Source organism: Stegodyphus dumicola, chromosome 7 (genome assembly GCF_044657685.1).
Source record: "Stegodyphus dumicola isolate Sdum_Otavi_A_Nest chromosome 7, ASM4465768v1".
Classification (NCBI taxonomy): domain Eukaryota; kingdom Metazoa; phylum Arthropoda; class Arachnida; order Araneae; family Eresidae; genus Stegodyphus; species Stegodyphus dumicola.
In genome coordinates, this window is record NC_140774.1 from 62509382 (window position 1) to 62531423 (window position 22042).

General features: G+C 29.7%; 1 protein-coding gene across 2 annotated transcripts in view; it reads right to left on the minus strand.

Moving 5' to 3' along the window:
- Nup154 (nuclear pore complex protein Nup154) overlaps positions 1-22042 on the minus strand; it is a 206138-nt gene that overhangs the window by 80619 nt on the left and 103477 nt on the right. For both annotated transcript variants that reach the window (XM_085820338.1, XM_085820337.1), the window contains exons 17-20: positions 16118-16256; positions 8616-8681; positions 1512-1683; positions 1274-1340 (exon numbers count right to left, since the gene is read on the minus strand). In XM_085820338.1, coding sequence (XP_085676464.1) covers positions 1274-1340; positions 1512-1683; positions 8616-8681; positions 16118-16256 — 444 coding nt within the window. The remainder of the gene's footprint in view (positions 1-1273; positions 1341-1511; positions 1684-8615; positions 8682-16117; positions 16257-22042) is intronic.

Genomic DNA, 22042 nt, shown 5'->3' on the forward strand with positions numbered 1-22042 from the left:
AAGCCTTTCTCTTCATGTGCTTCCATCTTCCATAACTACGTACTTCAGCTTCTCTCTCTGCTCTGCTTGGACGTAATTTCACTATGCTGCTTCCTATTGCAATAATATTAAAAATGTAAATGTTCTTGAATAGGCATAGTTAGAGTGCCAAGTGAACTGTGGCCACAAATATCAATTGCAAATAAAAATGGAATTAAAACTGCCTCGACTGCCAAGTTTTTTAGACAGTACAAACTCGACATATTAGCATGCTACGCAATCAGATTTCTTCCTCTTCAATATGTATCTATGATCTATCGTATATAGCTATTACACATTAACAGTGTTCCGGCTTTTCCTTGCTTTTAATATATCATATAGAGAAAATTAATTATTATATATATATACACACACACACACACCTTGCAATGAAAAGCTTTGTTGATCAGATTATAAGAAACAATAGTAGATATTTAGCTGAACCATGTATATTTTAATTTTAAAAAATAATCCATTTCTATAGCAAAGTATACTTTTCTCAGCATCTGTGTGGTGTATTTAAACCCTAGGTGAAATTAATTATTTCTGCAAAGCATTCAATCTCTAGGGAAAAGTATTCATACCATTGATATCAAATGTAACTTGCATGCCACAATAAATCTTTCAAATTTCTCTTGAAGTTAAGTCTGGCTAATACATTGGCGGACAGAAAGAATTAGATAATTAATGACTTGAAAATAAAAACTTGATTTGAAAACTAAATAATAATTCAGTAAATAGCTGCAAAAAACATTAAAGTATTTATTTTTTAAGCAACATTTTGAAGATAGCATCACTCAGGTGAGCTCCATTGGAGGTAAGGCATTGTATGACATTACCTATGACTTTCCTCAGAAAGATCACTAGATCTGGATGAATTTGTAACAAATTATGCATTTTTTATTACTTCTATGTAAAATGAAACAAAACATTGAACCCGCATGCAACAAAAACAGCTTCTTATTCATTCCAATTTTGATACTAAAGAATTGTTATATTGATGTTTGTTTTACATATAGAGGAAGAATAAGGAATTCAAGAATTTAAGATGAAAACAACAGTGATGACACATTACAGTAAATTTAACCTAATAATATCTTTAGCAATATCACTGTTGAAAGTATTCAAAACTCTAAAAAATTTAGCAAGTCAATTGCCAGCAGTTGAATTCAATTTAAAATATATACAATATAAATGCATATTTCAAAACTTTTTTATATATTGTCATTACTTTTACAAAGTCAAATTTACTCACAAAGTTAATTTTAATGTCTTCAAACATGCCAGAGGTCTCAGAAACAACCTTTTTGTTCCATAAAGGCCTGCAAATCACATAATTTATATATTTTATATTAAAATACATTAACGAATCAGAAGTTCAGCTTGATATTTTAAAAAGCAAATAAAAATTTTAAAGAATGAGGGTATTATAATAAGTTATAAATTAAATAAATATAAATAGTATAATACACTTTAATACAACTGGACATTACCTAATTATTCTGGAGAAATACAAATACAGGCCATTGTGCTTTCCAGAATAAATTATGTCAGATGTAGAAGTTGTAACGCCAGTAGCAGACAGCTGTTGAGACAATATATTGCTGGTAGGTGTTTGAGGCTGTGGAATAGCACTCACTGCTGGTTTGACAGGACTATAAATACCTATTATATTATTTAAAAATTAATTTGACATTTAAAAATTATTTCGAGAGTATAATAATATATTACAAAAACTATATCTTTTGAGAATTTAAAAGAAATGAGGAATCTTTCACAGTATGAATGTTTTACACATACAGATACACTTATCCAAAAAGCCATTTTAAGCATTTTTAACACATGACAGCAGATCAATAAATATATTAATTTTAAAATAGAGCACTTTGATCTTACTTACCAAAATATTAACAAGCTAAAATAAATGATTTTTAATCTAATTTTTTTTTTTTTTTTTTTTTTTAAGCATTAAGGTAGATATTTGATTTTATTCAAAATATAAAAACTCTAGTTATACATCATGAAAGTGTGTAAAACTCAGAGCAACAATATCACATCATTTACTGATTGCCTTAATTATGCCAAGTATTTAATTAACTCAAGAGGAATTTAGTGTAAATGCACAAGTTCTTAATATGAAATATATTCAGAAACATAAAATATAAACAGTACTTCTTACATTCAGGAACAAAAATAGCATACAGTATAACCTCAGTATACCACCATTTAATGGGAAGGAGAGAAAAATGATAAATGCAGAAAAATATTTAAGCACTGAAACTGTAACACTATAAATACATTTATTATCTTAAATATGAGTACACTATATTAAAAATTACTTTTTAACAAAAAAGTTGTACACTGCCCTTAACTTAGTAACTGAATTTTTCCTCAACTGAAAATAGATTTTTAACATTTATAACGTTTTTATGATTTACATCATTTCCACTTCTTTGAAATGCTTTAAATTTATGTAAAGCTTCATAAATCCTGATAAAGTTTTGCATCATTTCTTGTTTATTTTTATCCTTTTAATGTTTCTTCCGAACTCCTTGTATGGTCCAAAGTGAAAACTAACCCTAAAACTTCTTAAAATGAACAGAAGTAAACTAATGAAAATTAAAAGAAATAAATTTACTGCAACTTGCAATGAAATAAACATTCAGAAATGACACTAATCATGCAGATGTAGAACTGAATGCTATAAGCAAAATGTTACTGCACTGCTGTATAGTTATATTTACAGTGCCGAATGAAGGTAACACAATTAACTAATAATATGTTTCACTTCAAACAATCTAGTGCAGTAAATGTTGCTAAGAGAACATAATAGTTAAAGCATCAATATTATAATTAAATGTATAAACTATGTGGCAGTAAATAATTTTATTTACATAGAGCCTTGTTCAGGACCAAGAACAGCAAACGATAAAAGTAGGAAAACAATGACTAGAGAAATAGCAGGAGGAGGTTTTACAATAAAAGCATGAGTAATCCATTTTTAGTTACTTAACATATTTGCTGCCATATACGAGAATACTTGTAGTTGCCAAACTTAGTTTACTCGCCGGTTACATGTCAATTTGTTATTGATCACCTCACCTAAATCACAGAGAATGAGTACTGCCATAACAAATTTATGCTATGTTTAGGTCTTTGACATACAGGAATGGAATAAATAATACACTTGGCAAACTGAAATCATTTATTTTTCAGAACAAGGTGGCTATAGTTAAAGTTACCCTATTTAGACCTACAAAAAGCTCATTCTGGTAAATTTATTTCACTGAACCTTGGTATATATATATTATATCGCTCATGGGGAAAATAAGTCTCTAATAAAAGTTAACAGTTCTAATTTCAACCAACAGATGCCACTTTTCATGCAATTATACAAATTTGGAGCATTTTAAAAAGCCAGTAGTCAATGTTGTAACAGCGTTCGTAGCCACATTTTAGTTAAAAAAACAAGCACCTACAAGCACTTTTCAAGAACATTTTAAGAAAAAAATTAAGCACCTGTCTAATTACATTATACACAACTGCATAACCTTAAAAGAAAAATTAGACTTGTAATTTAAAATATGAGAAATGCAGTATTTATTAAGAGAGAATGAGCATTACCTCAGCCACAGAAAACAATATTTTTTTTTTTTTTTTAAATTTTAAATAAAAGTTCAATTTACAGAACTAGTTTACAATGAGGGGAAAAAAAATTCCAGAACTAAACTATATTACAAGATTTAATGATGACACTTTAGTTCAAAATAGAGAAAATAAATAATAAGCCATATTTATTATAATCACTTGGCAGGTAATAATAAATACAATTTATTTTCCCACTCATATTAATATTTAAATAATTTAACTTAAGTCAAAATTCTGAACATTTTTATAAAATTTTATTGTATAACAGTTTTCTTTTAACAGATATTGCAAGCAAAGTAATTTAAGTAAAAAATCTGATGTGTACACCACATGACTTCCTTATACGGAATATTAAATTATACGCATTTTTTTTTGCATTTTATTTAAACTTATTAGATTGAATTAAACCTACTTCGCCGACAGCACACAAACCACAATAGAATAAATGCATTCTCTAAAATTCACTTGGTTTACCATAGCGACACTCTGGCGCTAGGTTTACTTAACAGTATTATATTTCGTTCATATTATAACTCAGAATGCACAAAATATATATCATTTAAAGAATTATCTAATCGTTGCCACATGTTCTATTCAAATACTATGTACAAAAGAAATTAAGAACTATGTACAAAAGAAATTAAGCAAACAAAACAAAAAAGAAACAGTTTTTCACAGACGATTGAGTATTTCTCATTTAATTAATTCAGTTCTCACTTCGCGAGAAGGCAAAAATACATAAAAACTCAAAATATCTATTTTAAAAATTACGAAGTAAATTTCAAACACTTATTTCCTCGAAAAAATTCCAGAAAGAATTAAGCATGATTTAATTGGCAATAATAAATGAATGCGTTATCTTTGTTGTTGCGAAGCTAATTTTTTCTAGATTGGCAACAAATCCTGTTTCAAATGTAAACATCAAATTAAGAACTTTAAAATTGCTGATAATTCTAAAAATATTGCACACAGATTTACTAAAGGCATAAAATCCTTAACCGGAAGATAAAAGCAACATAATTCAACCATTTTTAAAGCAAAAAATGTACAATTTATAAACATATATGAGTAAAGAAACTGAGATCACTGAGCCGGGTAATAGAGTGTATATATATATATAAATATATTTATACACGTTTGGTGCGGCCGATTGCAACCAAAATATGAGGTGCACATCTACATGATAGCAGTCCTATATACAAAATTTCAACGCTCTGAGGCTACTCGTTTTTGAGTTATGTGAGATACGTACGTACGTACGTACATACGTTCGTACAGACGCCACAAAAAATTCTCTTCAGAATTAATTTTAAAGCAGTTTTATAATTTTTTTGGAGGAAAAGAGTACTTTATTCTGTCCTTACGTACAGATATCACGCAAAAACATCGTTAAATTGCATTCAATAGCGGCAAAATGGATATTTTCGTTGAAATATGCTGCCTGAAACTTTTCGTGATTACAATACTTCCTTTTTACTTCGTACAAGGAAGTAAAAAGAGGAAAATTTCTGAAATCAGAAGACGGGAAATTTCTTCATGCAGTCATACTTTAACAGTAAAAGTTTAACTAACCTGCATACTCGAAAACTACCGAAAATTTCGGAGAGTTGAGCTAGAAGAGATTGTAGCCGTTCTTTAGATTTTTCAGCTAAATAGTAAAACTCTTTTAAGTGTTCATAAACAAATCTCACTGAACATCAAAATTAATTATCTCTGCAAAATATTGCAACCATTATTGTGCAGTATGTGGGTCGTAATTCTTTCTTACGTGATATTTCGCAATCAGAACCAACAGCTGTCGGTATTTGGTGAATAAAGATTTAAATAAAGGAAAAGAAAGAGACTTACTAATCTGGGGATTTTTCATTCTAATTTTGAACAGACTGCGTTAAATTTCTGGAATAGAATCATTCTTCGCTTGGGTTGGTAGACCGCAGAACTTTTAATTCTATTCAATCCAGATTGGAGAGCGAGGGAAAAAAAAAAGTTGCTTGTTTTGCAGCGAACTGTAATGGTTTCAATATTCGCGATTTTGCGGAGAAAGGGGAGAACCTCCCAACCTCCATACTGTATAATGTTTTGGAGGAAAAAAAAAATTATTATGACTATTCGATTACTTTCCCTTTAAGCCATTCCGAATATTATTCCTTAGAAAGCTAATCTGTGTTAAAACACACTTACCCATTTTTGGAAGTTAATCTATACTTCAGCAGTTACTGCAACTATATTATTATAAATATTCATACATATGCTCATAATATAAGCATAACGAACATAATAAAGATAAATATGAACTGACCACGCGGAAGAGAATGCAAATTATTAAAATCTTGACAGAAATTCAAATGTGTGTAGTATTTTTGGGTGGGAGAAAAGAATCTAAATGTACCGGAATTTTCTACCGCTTTCGCAATTCTTTGACAATAGAACGACGTGCACTTGTCTGTACTCTCGCCAGTACCAAAGGTTACGTTAATGCAGAAAAAGGGGATAAGCTATTTCCGGGAATATGATTCACCATCTGAAGTTCCATCTAAGAAAGAAATGTTGTTTATTTAGTTTCCGCTTCGGTGCGGAGAAAAATGCACGTTCATTTAAAGAAAAAAATAAATAAATAAATAAATAATAAAAAATAAAAAAATAAAAATAAAAATAAAAAATAAACATAAACATAAAAAAATAAATAAATGAATAAGGGCTTTAAAGAAAAAGTAAGCATGTATAAGGGCCTTTATGTTTTAGAAGGAGTTATAAGCACTTATAAGGACCGCTATGAACCCTGTGTAAATTCATTCCTTACCATGTCTTAGAAAAAAAAAAAAAGATATCAAGCTTTCCTGATCAAGTTGTTTTATCAGAACAACAGTAATTTTTCAACTGCACTACGAGAAATACAAAGAAATCGCTCTTACCATGATTGAAAGAGTGACCAATTAAAAATATTCTGGAATATCAATGTGTTACATGATTTATCTCTCCCTTCTTCAACAGTGTGAAAGTTTCTACAATCCATTGTGAAATGGTAGCCATACAAGATCCAAGTTTTGAAAAAGCTGCATCTTGCAAAAACCTGCACAAACAGACTAATTTTGTTGCCTTTCTTTTAGCTAGTACAGCTGCTGACAATGTATGGCCTTGGAAAATTTTGTGGTTAAACAAGTCCCTTTTTACCCTGGATGGAGCAGTTAATGCTCAAAACTGTCGAATGTGAGATAATTCAAGTCCTAATATTATGAATGGTCTCTGCATCCTGATTATATTACTGCATGGTGTGATTTTACTGCTGATTTCATTCTTGGTCATTTTTTTTCTTTGAGGAAAACACTCCTCACGGCCCTCAGAGGTGTTCCACCACATGTACCTGTTACTGCTAACTTCTTCGACAGCAGGTCATTTTTACCGTACAAAAATTAGAATGTTTAGAGACTATTGCCTTTATGCAAGATGGTGCACCACTTCACATAGCTGGAAAAATGAAGGCACTGTTTTGTGCCCACTAATGGAGAAACTCTTCGCGTGACTGTTGAATACACTATAGCATGTTTTGAATGTGTGATTGATACAAATGTAAATGCACTTTGAACAAATGCTGTGTTTATATAAAGTTATGTATCTGCAATCAGCATTTTTTATTGTTCATAAGCCCCTTTCTTCCCTGGTGGTTGAAATTTCAGCTCTTATTTTTTATTGCAGTTTCCTTTTCTTGTGGTCCACATAACATACATACCAAGCTTCAACAAAATACGTCTACTGAAATGGGATCTGCGTAGGCCTAAATAGGGTAACTTTAATTACAACCACTCTAACTAATTACTTAGAAAGCAAAAACTTTTTTTGGGGGGGGGTTGTTTGTTTATTTGCTTGGGAAATGTTATACACCGACTTCTTAAATTCTGTTCAGTAACTTCATAAGACACTGTCTGTCCAGTGACTTTTCATAAGACACATAAAGGCTTGTTTACACTAATGCAATGTTTCTGCCAAGAAGCACTAACTTGACTACTCTGCATAATATAAAAACCAGAGACAACTTTTAAAAGGAAATTTGAGCCAGTTGATCTAAGCTTGAGAATTATACTTTTTGATCATCTCTTAGGCTTATGCCAAATGGCTCAGATTCTCTTTCAAAACTGGTAACTTCGTTTAAGTTAGTTTGCAGTGGCAAGTATACATTTCTTGAGAGCAAAGTTCCACTAGTGCATATGGCCTTAATGGAAAATAACATAACATACATTCAGAAATTTTGTCTGAATGCTCAGACTGGATAAGTACTGTTTATCTAATTTCAGGTTATCTAGTAATTGGCAGGGAGCAAAAATATGTGTATACACATGTCAACTATGTGTATACACATGTGAATTTACTTGCTAAAAATAATCTGTTATGTCTATGTTCAAATACTAAAACAATAGAAAATAATTTTAAAACATAAAAATTTTTGATAGGACCTTGGAGCATGTGAACAAACGCACCAGATAAGCTATGGCAGAGAATATGCTAAAAGAAATATTTAAGGCACTTTTGTTTTAGAATTTTCTAAATTCATGCTTTTAAAATATTCTTCCCATGTAAATCAAAAGAGCTCTTATGCTTACAGAAATATAATTTATGGAGAATGAAGTTTCTTTTACATCACTGTTTTAAAAATAAGATTTATGAAAAAATGCATAAGCATATATATTAATAAATGTGTATGACAAATAAAATAATTGCTATAGATTTGACTTCAGTTACTTATTTAATACAGTGAATGTTCATTATAAGGACCGCTCATTATATCAAGCATCACAAACAAACAAACAAAAAGGAAAATTGAATCACTAAAGAACTAATCACAGCAGCACCAAATACATATTCTATTAAATTCACCATCAGTATAAAAGTATACAATCTTTTATATCTAATGAAATACGACACATATAAAATTTTATACAATACAAAAATCTTACTTGAAAATTGAGGCTGGACTAAAGTTCCTGGTAAGCGCTGCTGATTTTGTGGTGTGCTAGCCCACACTATAAGAGAAGCAAGTTATAAACTATAACTGTCATCGTACATATTACTATTATTAAAGCCTGTTACTGTTATCATACATCCAAAATGATATTAACATGATTCAAAATCCAAAGTGATTAGGAATGTCTTTAGGAAAAGTGTTTCAAAATGTTTTGCACTTCACATGATATTAGGTAACATCAAGTGACAACATATAACGCTGCTTAGTAAGTTGCCCTTCAACAGGATATAAAAATCACTAATTTATTCTTCAGATTACAATTACTAAGAAACATCATGATTTAAAAGTAATAAATGCACTTCTTAATAATGTAAATAATTATTTTATTTTTAATAAAGTATCTAATTAATGTACTTTAAAATATGTTTTAATTTAATTTATAACATATTCATTTGAAGAGAACTCCAGACTGACTTAAATTTACTTTATACAGCATGAATTGGATAACTGAGCTATCTACATTAAAATAATGATGTAAAGTACATTAATAATTAATTAGATATTCAAAATTTTATGTTTTTTTTTGGGGGGGGTTAATTTTAAAGTTTCTTGTACTTCTGTACTGAGAAAACCTTGAGCAGGGAAGGAAAGATCTTATTTATTAAATTACTTTTAAATAGGATAAAAATAAAATTAATAATCAATGTACATACTTTTGTGTGTATAAACTTAGTAATGTGGGATGAAATTTGCACAATTTAGGTTTCCTTAATTCAATAAATTTCATTTATTCCAGAGAAACATTTTTCTTATTAAAGGTTCAAAATTTAAAACCGAGAGATTCAGTGATCTGTTGGGAGACTGGAAAGATATATGATGAAAAAACCAGAACTCCCCCATTTTAGCACCTATGCGTATCTCAATACAGAATACTGTGTTTTTCATTTTAATCAATTACACATTTTATGTTTCATCCGTAAAATATGCATAGTACTGCTGAGTGAAAAGTTTCCAGGCCTTATACAATATAATGCTTTTGAAAAAATGAATAATATTTCTATATACAGTATACAATAACAGAGTATTAACAAAAGATCACTTAATTTTTAACAGACTAATAGTTAAAATCTGTTTGCTCGATTATATCAAGGAAAGATCTCATTTATGACTATGAAACTATTGTCAATTTCAATCATATTTTTTGTTTATTTTCCGATTACATGTGAAATAAAATACTTATTTCATAAGTGCTGCTAAGTTCTATTTTTATTATACCTTATAGAAATGCAGTATAAAAAATAATAAATTAGATATCCAAAATGACTTTCCTAGTAGGAACATTTTTAAGTTCCAAAGTACTGTCATAATTCCTTACAAGAAATAACATCTGATTTGCAAATGATTTATGAACTCATAACATTTTTAATTATTAAACAAACTAACTTATTTATTAAATTCATCAAGTCATTTATTTTGGACAATTTTTAAAGAAAAAAAATCCTACAGGGAAAAAAAAAATGACCCCTTGGGCACTAGTTTTCTATGGTATTTTGGTACTATTTAATTTGGAGACCTTTTAATAAAGAAATGCCGATACTAAGCATTTGTCTTTCCAACATTTAGAAAAGTTAAAACTTATACCAGTCTCTAAAAGTACTCTGTCTAGAAAAATTTTAAAAACAAACAGATTCCGATCTATAGTCATAAATTAGAGTGGAACCTCAATTATCCATCAGTTTCAGTAATAACACCATGACGAATAACAGTACAGACAGCTAACAGGAACTCCTTCCAATACCACCAAATATAAGCAGTAAATAAGGAAAGTCTCAATTCCACCCCCCCCCAATAGCGCAAAATAAAAATAAAGTTTAGAATTAAAATTTGCTCACACTACAACTTCTCACCTTATTTACTATTATTGTGTACAGTAAAAATATGATATTTAAAAATTCAAAATAACCACCATATGCTAAACTATTATATGATAACCATATGATAACCTTTTATTTTCAACACAATTTAAAATAAAATGTGGCGCATATTTTACTTATTAGAGTAACCAAAATGTATGTATAAAAATTCACTATACAGTACTAAGACAATTATTTGTTATTGCCAAGTACTGTGTAATTAAAGTAACAGTATCTCACAGTAAACAGTAACAGTAAACATACAGTATCTCAATGTATCACTAAGCATCTGAATATATATGAGAATGATTAGATTAACCCCTTGAGGACCAGCACACGAAGATTGAAGTGCAGCTACGGGACCGAATCCCTTGAAATGGAACACCGCAACCGGTCCATGAATTTACAGCAGTTAGGCTTACTTTTACAAACAAATTCGTATAAAATCAGCATTTTAATATAATGACCTCAATTTTTGAAGTTACATACGTAATATACTAATTATTAATATGTATTAATATAAAGAATATCACATTAATAAAAAATAATGAAACATACGGAGTACTAAAATTACAGCTATAAGCATGAAAACAAATACTATACACATAAAAACAAAATTACAAATATGAAATGAAAATTAAGCAATAATTATCTGTAGGTAATTAAATTCCAATTTAATAATTCTGCTGTGTGTGGAATAACGACAATGGCGGCTTTTTTCGCCGAGCAAGTAAGATGCCTCATACATTGGGAAAGCTGATATCTTTCCCCTTCTGTAACAATGCTGTAAATTTACTTTTTAAATAACTAAGAAAGTCTATGTTATGTTAAGTTATGTTAAGTTTTAAAATAAATATAAAAAAGACAACTAGTATGAGTTTTTCCATCACGGAAGTTTGGTGATGTTACCCCCGCTATAGTCAGCTAGATGCGTTTTCCCACATTCTCCTAACAAAAAAAAAGGGGGAGAAAACATTGAACTGGATTCATTTCCCCACATTCTAATAACTAATAATGCAAAGAATAAAAACGAAGACAACAAAAAAACAAAATTCCTAATGAAATAAACAAACAGCTGGTATCCATTTAATTTAAAGAGCTGTGATACATACCATCAGTACTCTAAAAGGGAAAAAAATATTATTTTAGTTAAATAGGTTAGGTTGCAAATGAAAATTGCTAAATAGAATTTCATTTTCTTAGATTATGAAATCAGGCTTTGGATAACTGTCGCAGCTACATAAACTGCACTAAAAATGTACAGTTTTAATGCGTCTAAACTACAGCAAACTCTTTCCCTGGAAATCCCATTTCTAGATGACCACGCCTGAAAATTACCAGTATTTCTGAGAACATAAATAAACATTAGCAGTGATAATTATCACAGCATTCTCTCATCTCTGACCAACTGAGACCATCAAATATATAATATGGAGATCCCTAAAATGTCTAATTTCAACATCAAGGTAAAGTATTTTATGCACTACTTTAACCAATTACATATCTGTTCTTATTGTACCAGAAAAATTATTTTAATGGGGAAAAAATTAACCTTTAAGTCAATATCATTTGTTTACTTGTTTGTTAATTAAATAAACAAGCACACAAATAATATTGACAATCATAACAAATCATATTTAATTAGAATACTGCAAAACATATAAATGCTATCTATTCAGTTTTGTGTAATTTATCATGTAAACTTGCAATAAAAAGGCCTTTTTAAACCTCCAAACAGTCTATGCTAACTTTTTATTTTCCATCTGAGAATTTCAAAATAAGTCAAGGTTGTAATAGTGCTAAAAATAGTTCAATTTTGTTTTCTGTGTCACTGGAACAGGTAACATTATTTTTAACATATACAGTCAAAAGTCGTTAATTCGGACACCCATAATCCAGACCTCAAGGCTACAAACTTTCTGCGCATGCGCCGTATTGACGCATGCGCATAGGCATTTACGTGTGCGCGTAAGATCTTTACGGCTGCGAATATGCGCGTGCGAGAATTTACGCATGTGCATTTAATGTATAATGGACGGTATAAGCTAAGCTAAAATTATCTAAATCAGTTAATGTTGCAGATTGCGTTGTTCCTTAATCTTCGAATTGGATCCGGCTTATTATTTTTTGCAGACTGTTAGAGCAATTTTATAAAAGTAAGCTTGAACTTTCAATTATATAAAATAGAATTTACGATATATATTTGCTAATATGTAAAGGATCTAAAGCGAAAGTATGTTTTGAAATCCGAAATCTGTTTATCAATTTCACGCTGCTCAGCAGGGGGAATGCCGCGGCGCGCAATGAATTGGAAGTTGATCTGTCAGCACTATCCTTATCTTCAGGGCAGATGTTTTTATTTTATTTGGCTTATAATTCTTTACTAAATGTAGTATTTCATCTCGATGTACTCCGTCTTTGATATGATTTAAAATAAGTTCCTCGTCATTATAATTCGCTTTCGATAGTGAAGAAAGTAACAGAGGTTATTGAAAACGAAAACATTTCGATTGACAAATTAGTCGGTATTCTCAACACAGCAATTATAGGACTTGAACAGCGGATCTTTGTAACTAAACAAGAAATTATGTCTGTTTAATAGAATTAAAGAGAAAGTATTATCACATGAAACGAAGCAACTTAAACAACTTACATTGAAAGAGAAATGTTTAATTAAGTAAACAAATAAATATTAAGCTTTGTCTTTTTGTAAATTTTGATACTCTTTAGATCATAATTGTTCTTTATTTCATAAATTATGGTTTCATATTTTTAATTTTGTAATTTCTGCATGCCATCTTGCCAGATTTAAACTGATGATCTATAATCCGGAAAAATCGATAATCCGGAATCGCCGAAGTCCCGACGAGTCCGGATTAACAACTTTTGACTGTACTTTTTTTTTTTTAAACTTCATGTATTTTAATGCCTTAACATTAACAGAATTAAATATTAAAAGATCTATAAATGCAAAAAGAAAGTTTTAAATTTAGAAGCATAACCACAAATTAAAGAAGATATTGCTACCAATCTATCTCCAAAGGGATGCATAAATTCATGGCATGAGTATTTTAACCTAGTTGCTCCATCATATCATATATGGTATGATGCTTCAGTTTCAATTACAGTTACCCCTGTATCAAATGAGATATGGAAGTGAAGTATAACTGGTGGCCTTCTGTAAAATATTTGATATGCTGAAACACAACATTTTATTTCAAATTTTATATTTGCATAAATTAAGTCAAAATGCTGGAAAATCTCGAGTGTTAGCCTTATTGCTATGAATATTAGTTAGTTATTATTTTATTGTAGGAATATAAAACTTGCTATGCTTAGTATGCAAATTCAAAATTTAGACACATATCATGCAGGGCAAGTAGCTTAAAATTTTATATGTAAACATATCAATAGGATATATTAGGTATTGCTGTCAAAATTCTAAAAATTTCTTCTTCATTACTGCATGGAAATATTAAAACATGTAATTATCATAACTAATATTGTCAATAAATTTATTTTGAATTTTTGTTTAATTGTAAATATTAGAATTTGATTGCTTATATTACAAGAAACATGATTTAAATAACATCTGCAAGAACCCAAATGTTTCGATAAAAAGCAGAATTTTACAAGAATTATTCTTGGCTTAACTGAAAAAGCTTAATTGAAAAATATGCATTCAGGCACACAGTGACGTTCAGCACTCGAAAATTACAGGTCCAAAGAGAAACTTCATTTTTTTTTTACATCGGGAGTGAAGAGATTAATAAGTTCTGAGCATGAGTATAATTGCTAAACACAAATTATAAAATTTTATTTAACATTTTTTTCACACAAATGATTTCTTTCCCACATTTGAAATAAAGTATTTTAGAAAATAATGTATGAAATAATTTCTTATTTATTTACTTTTGCTGGATATTAGTTAGTTAATAATTAATTTGTAATTTTATTAATAAATCATCATATTACACTCAAGTAATATGAAGACTTTCACTGACAGATTCCAAAAGTCTCAGAAAAGGAATTCCTTTATGAAATCAATAACTATCATCACTGACTGTAAGTTTCTCTAATATGGCCACCCTCCACAATACACCAAAACTGTCTAAAACCATAAATTACCACATTACAGGAAGTTCACTATAGTTCAAATTGACTCACGTAAGCTATTATTTGAAAGACCAAGCCATGATGATACAAGAATTTCTCATGGGTAATAAATTTCATTTGAAAGTTAAGCTTTAAAAAATAAATAAAAATTAAAAAAAGTAACAGGAAAGAAATTCTGAAAGGATTCATATTTTAATGTTGTACTAGAGGGTTTCTTAAGTTTTTTTTTTTTTTTTTTTTTTTTTTTTTTTTTTTTTAATGTTCTTGCTGAGCTTGCAATCTATTGGTCTGCTCTTAGACTCACTCTTATCTACACATCTTTTTTTTGTCGTTTAAACTTTATTATTAAACACTGTTTTTTTCACACTTACACCACATAAAATTTAATAGCAGAATCACAAAATATTTAAAAACAGAATTTGGGATAGAATGTGAAGTGCTATCATATATTTTTTTATCTAAGCTATTTTATTTATTGCCATGTATTATTTAAAAAAATAATACATGGCGATAACACTTCATGGCAATATCCTATTATTTGAAAGTAATATGGATCATCCCTTTCAAAAAAGAAAAAAAAAAAAAAAAAAAGAGAGAGAGAGAGAGAGAGAGAGAATCAAGACTAATAACAATTCTTGGGAAACTTTTATAAAGATTGTTATATACATAATTAAAAACATAATTCACTAAGATTTTTTGGCTATATGATAAGGGCTTTTACACATTACATTAAAAATATAATCTGAAAGACCACTTCAGTTTAAGACCATCTCAGTTCACTTCTAACGTAAGCTGAAATCATTTATCACTATATACAGTAATAAAGATTACACTCCACTACATTTCACATAAATACCAATGAGCCAATAAATTATAAAAGCTTTCAACTTTTACGGTAAAATTATGTTTCCAAATGCTTTTTGTTAAACAGAAATATAAAACCACTTAGTTCTTATGATTAAAATTTTGTTTAATATTGATGCTTTTTACAGGTACCTCAATACTTTAAATATTATCTGAAAAACAGTTTTGCTATCTGGGAAAATAAATATAAAATTCTTTTTCATTGAAATACTCTTATTTGCTTTAAAAAATATCAATAAAATATATTAATATGCAAAACACACTTCTGCTTTGAGATTTACAAACGCCTAAAATAATTACTAAATAAAGCACTACTGATGCTGCTACTTGTTGTATAATGCATTTCAGTCTCTCTCAGTTTCAAGAGATTGATTAAGTCCATGTCTAATGTACAGTTCCTAATATATCTTTTCAATTTTGTAAAACATATTAACAAATTATGAATGTATATAAACCCAACAAAGTAATTTTCCATTAAAATCTTCTACTTGAAATGGCAGTTTATTCTTATGCAAGAAATCTCATATGATCACTGTGGATTACACATTTTCTTTCCATAACTGCATATAAAAATTAATATTCATTATACAGTCTTGGTTACCTGGAGGCAAGGGACTGCTGGGTCGACCAAATGATATTTGTGATTCAACAGGACTTAAAGGAGCATCTCCAACTGGAAAAACTGCATAGTGTGGTTCCCCACCATACATAAAAAAGGCTCTACTTGCCCATTCAGCAATCTAAGGGGCAAATTGTTTAATAAGAAAAAATGAATATTCATAAATAATACATAACATATATACTAGAAAAAGCAAACAATATTTAGTGACACAATGCTATTTTGCAATGGGCTGAAATTTGAAAATGATCTCAAATCTTCCAGATGATTGATTCTTGGAATACAAATGTAAAATTGAAAATGACATCATATATGCAGAATCTTGGTTTGCATGTATCTATTCATATACAAGTTCCAATCATTTACATTATACTTTATTAGTTAAATTCTGCATTTCACTTCAGTCAGTGATTTCCCACACCATTAAAATAGTTAATTAAAAAAGATAAGCATTCTTTTAATCAGTATAAGCTAACTAAAGAGCCTAAAAAAAATGGATGAAATTTAATACTTCAAAAACGCAACCAGAATTCAGTAAATTCTGAGAATCATTTTAACGCAGCAAGAAGCTTCACACTATGGATTTACAATGTGCAAATTGTTTAATGTGTAAGTCAACATGCTGATTGCAGATTAAAAGTAAAGCCTATTGAAGAAATGATTAAAGCAATCATTAATCAAAGTGAAACATAAATACTTTGAGGACTCTATTCCAAAATGCAAATTGCAAATTTCCTGAAATACTTAGACAGTAGTTCAATAATATAATGAAATTTTTTGCACCAACTAGAATTAAACTGCAGCAATCTGTAAGACAATGCATTAAAAATGTAAATTGTTCTGCTCATTTAGATATATACAATATTAAAAAAAGTATGTGGTAAATTAAAGCACATAGACAGTTAAAAATATGTAAATATAGTAGACTCATGATTAATTCGGGTAATACTGTGAATGAGATCCACAGCTAACTCAAAATCATGGTTAATAAGATAGCAGTCAAAAAAAAAAACATGAAAAAAGAGAATAATGCACATCATAATTAACTTTAAAATACTATTCAACAATTTAGATGTATTAAATAGTTTCAGTTAGAGAATTGTTTCATTTGATTATTTAAAGCAAATCAGCATTCAAAACAAGATGAACACATTTATGTTGCTCTTGCATTTCGAAATGAAGTTTAACAGTTGAATACCTATTTCATTTTAGAATTTACCAATTTATTTTCAATGGATGCTTTAGCCATGTTTATATTACTTCAGATTATGTGCAATTAAATTATGTACTATTGTAGATAAAAGCAATTTCTAAACAGTATAGCATCATCCGCTACCATTGCTTTTATTCTACATACTTTTCTTAAAATTTATTATTATTCCCAGAAGAAACTGTGCCTTATTCTGATGGTTTGTGACAGCAATTTTTCCATCATTCCATTATAAAAAAAATCTGATGTGTACACCAACGACTTCCTTATATTGGAATATTAAATTATACGCATTTTTTCTTGCATTTCATTTAAACTTATTGGATTGAATTAAATCTACTTCGCCGACAGCGCATAAACCACAATAGAAGAAATGCATTCTTTAAAATTCACTCTAGTATTTGTTTACCATAGCGACACTCTGGCGCACTAGATTCACTTAACAGTATTAATAATTATATAACAGTTAACTTATATAATAATTATATAACGAAAACTAAGTTAACTGTTATATAATCCAATAATTATATAACAGTTAACGTATATATTTCGTTCATATTATAACTCATAATGCACAAAATTTATATCATTTAAAGAATAGAATTATCTAATCGTTGCCACATGTTCTATTCAAATACTATAATAAACCTAGAATGATGCATAAAAGAAATTAAGCAAACAAAACAAAAAAGAAACAGTTTTTCACAGACGATTGAGTATTTCTCATTTAATTAATTCAGTTCTCACTTCGCGAGAAGGCAAAAATACATAAAAACTCAAAATATCTACATTAAAAATTACGAAGTAAATCTCAAACACTTATTTCCTCGAAAAAATTCCAGAAAGAATTAAGCATGATTTAATTGGCAATAATAAATGAATGCGTTATCTTTTTTGTTGTGAAGCTAAGTTTCTCTAGATTGGCAACAAATCCACTAGTCTCCTGTTTCAAATGTAAACATACATGGCCGCCATAATAGTAAAAGCTTTTCTGATGTGTCATCACTAATATTAGATCTAAATTTAGTCCTCATTTTCGCAACATTACTGAAAATTCTCTTGCACTCTGCATTACTATGGGGAACTGTCAAGATGGCCAACATACGTCTAGACAGTTCACTATATTTTAAAATTCCATCAGCACCTTTCAGTTTTCCAATTAAACTCCACTGGGTGTCATTCCTAGCTGATTTTATAACTTCATCCAGTTTTTTAATTGTAAACAACAAAATTGCAACTGCAATGTGCAATTTATTGCAGTTGTTGCACTTTGTTGTTTACAACAAATTGCACATTGCAATGTGCAATTGAAATTAGTGGTAACATCAATATCATCATCTTCCATGACTAAATGAAGTAACACAGAAAATCTGTTAAAAAAATACCTTATATCAGAAAAAGATGCATTTGCTAGAGCAGAAACATCAGCAACTTTAGCATGCAAAATCACTTCATCGTTGACTGGAAATTTATGTAGTATGTAATCACATACTCGACAGAAGTAACTTCTAACATGAAGATAAAACTTATTTTTGTCTTCTGAAAGTTCTTCCACTACTTTTGTACTTGCAGCTCCTATTACCAAATCTTCACCTTTCATCTGATTTTCTATTTCACCATAAATCACATCATATATAGAATTACAAGACAAAACACAGACTGGTTTTACAAACTTTAAAATGTCTTTAAACAGATCATAAATCATTGATAACAAAACATGAATTAATGGAATTCTGCTTTGTAGAACTGTGTTAAGAACATCGAATGATAGCAAAATGAATTGTAAAAAAAAGCAAAAAGCATTGTTAAGGTACGAAGAAAAAAACATAAATATTCGTTCTTCACAAGTAAACATACAGTAATCAAAAAATGTTTCGTGTGTTGAGCAATTTTTTTTATTTTGAGAGAAATTTATATCAGCTTTACGCTTATATTTTGCAGTATTATTTGAGAACTGCCAGCTGAATTGCTGAATGGTGCAGATTTTACTTTATTTTTCTCAAACCTATTTTTAACAATGGAAGTAGTAACTACATCTCCAATTACTTGAGATATTTTATAACATTCAATAGAGCCTTTTATCTTAATTCTCAAAGCATTTACTTCTTCTTTAAAAAATGCAAGAAGTGGGTTCCATTAATAGAGAATTCTAGATAAGCATTTCTTTAAAGACAGCTAGCATGTACACACGTTTCAAAATTTTTCTCATTTCAGTATTATGCAGCTGTTGGAACTGTTTCAATTTTTCCTTCCTTTTAGAACTCCTTTCAAGATAATAATAAATATCAACAATGTGTTCATCCACATTTATTGGTAAAGAAGCTGCCCCTTTTTCAGGTGCTAAATTTAAGAGGTGACAAGTGCACCTTATAATCTGCAAATCTAAATTTTCCTTTCTTAAGATGCCTGCAACACCAGTCTTAAAGCCTACCATTACTGGTGAATTATCGGCACCCAGTGCTAAGCAATTATCCAGAGGGACTGCATTTTCTTTTAAAGTTTTAATAATTAGCTGTGCTATATTAACCCTTTGTTGCTCAGTGTTCCACTACATGTAACATCCAGCTTGAATCGCTTCTGAAACCGTTAAATTCAACCATAAATGGATAAAAATGCCTTTATAATATACTTCGAACTTCTCTTTTTAAATAGTAGATGGGAGCATATCACAAGGAGACCCAGAATTTTCATTTATGACGTGTAATTAAAATCCACTTTTTTTTTTCTAGTAAATTTCTTTTTTTTTTTTCTTTCTTTTTTTTTTTTTTTTTTTTTTTTTTTTTTTTTTTTTTTTTTTGTGAGACAAAAAAATTTGTTTGAAAAAAAATTTCCATATAATTTTGATGGCTGTACTCTACATTATTTGTTATATATTTTTTTACATTTTTCATACAAAAGCATGCGCAGAATTATTGAATAATGTTGGAAAATCTAACATTTTGTAAACCTTTTACTGCATCATCTCTCCTCCTTGAAATGTTTATTTAGTTTAATTCTTATTTTAACAGAATATAGTAGTTACTTCTACTTCTTTTTCTTGCTGCCACTGTTTGCATTGAGAACGGACTGTTTCAACCTAATTCAGATGCAAAAACGAAACGTGATGTTATATCATCTAAAAAGCCAATTCGTGCCGATAGCTGATTGGTTGCCGTGAGATGACGTCATGCCTACTTCTGCTATAAGTATCTTGCGTTGCTCTGGCTCAACCCTCCTTCTAGTTCCTGCTTTCCTGGCACTTGAGTGAGCGGTTTCCAGCCCCTTCAGAAGGATGCATGCAGTCTGGTGAATAAAGTGCCTTGGTTCCGGTTTGCGGGATGGCTGTTCCTGAATAAAGTTCCTTGGTGCCTGTTCGCGGGATGGTTGTTCCGGAATGGGGTTCCTTGGTTCATGTCCACAAGATTATTGTTCCAGAATAAATTCTTTGGTCCCAGAGGCTACCATGTGAGTGACTGCCGTGGGCGGCATCCATGTTCTTCAATAAAGGTGGCATTTAAAATACGTGAGCGGCGATTCCTTGTGTTCAACTCATGCAAACGGAGTTAGGCCGGTTTTGAGTGCTTTCAAGAACTTCATTTAAATTTCAGGTGTTTTCTGAACCATTGATCATGGACGTTTTGAATGTGTAGCCAACTTCATTTTTAGGCCGCATAATTAATGTTTAGGACATTTTTGTTTGTATTGAATGCCAGTGTTTTGGAGACCAGGTAAAAATATTATTTGATGAATGATGATTATATTATATTTTTCCTAAGACTCTGATATTGTTTAATTTATTTTCTGTGTTTTTATTCTTTATTATATTGTTAATAAATTGGTTAAGTTCAAAACCTTTTATTGTCTTCAATGTCTGCACAACATGATATCTCAGGGAGCTTTTATTGCTACTACTGCTAAATGTTTAATTTTTTTTCAAACTTTAAACTTTGCTTGAGCATCATTTTGGTTATGGGCCTCGGCCCCTGAGTTATTTTTAGTGCAGACTTTTGAAGTTTAAAGTTAATTTAGGACTTAAGAGATTGGGGGGCGGTTTTTGTTAAAATTCAAATATGGCTACTGTTAGTGTCATGCATAATATTGCTAAACTTGAGGCATGTAATTACTTTACATGGTCTAAAGATATGAAATTTGTTTTAAATGAAAAAAATGCATGGCTTTTGGTCAAAGGTATTGAAAAATGTCCTGATTTAAATTATGTTAAGGGTATTACAAAAGAAATTGTTGCCGACTATCAAAATAGAAGTCGATTGGCATTATCGTTAATTTATATGAATGTAAGCCCTGAATATAGAAGCTTGATAAGTGAAATTGATGACCCGGTAGTGGCATGGAATACGCTTGCTAAATATTTTCAGCCAGATTATCGGTCAAGACGTATGTCCCTGTTTTCAGAGTTCTTAAATTGTAAAATTAAGCCAAATGAAAGTATTAGTTTCTTTTCTTCTAGATTAAAATGCATAACTGAACAATTAGCTGATATTAATCAGGCTGTAAGAGACAGATACATATGTTTCCAGTTTCTTAGGTTCCTTCCAGATAGATTTGATCAAGTAGTTCAGAATGTTTTGAGGTGGCCAGATGAAAAATTCATATTTAAAAATGTTGAACTTGAAATACTAGCAGAGGAAACGCGTCTTAAGAGAGATAGATAGGGAAAATTCTAATGAGACTATAGAAGTCCAAAGTACTAACTGTGA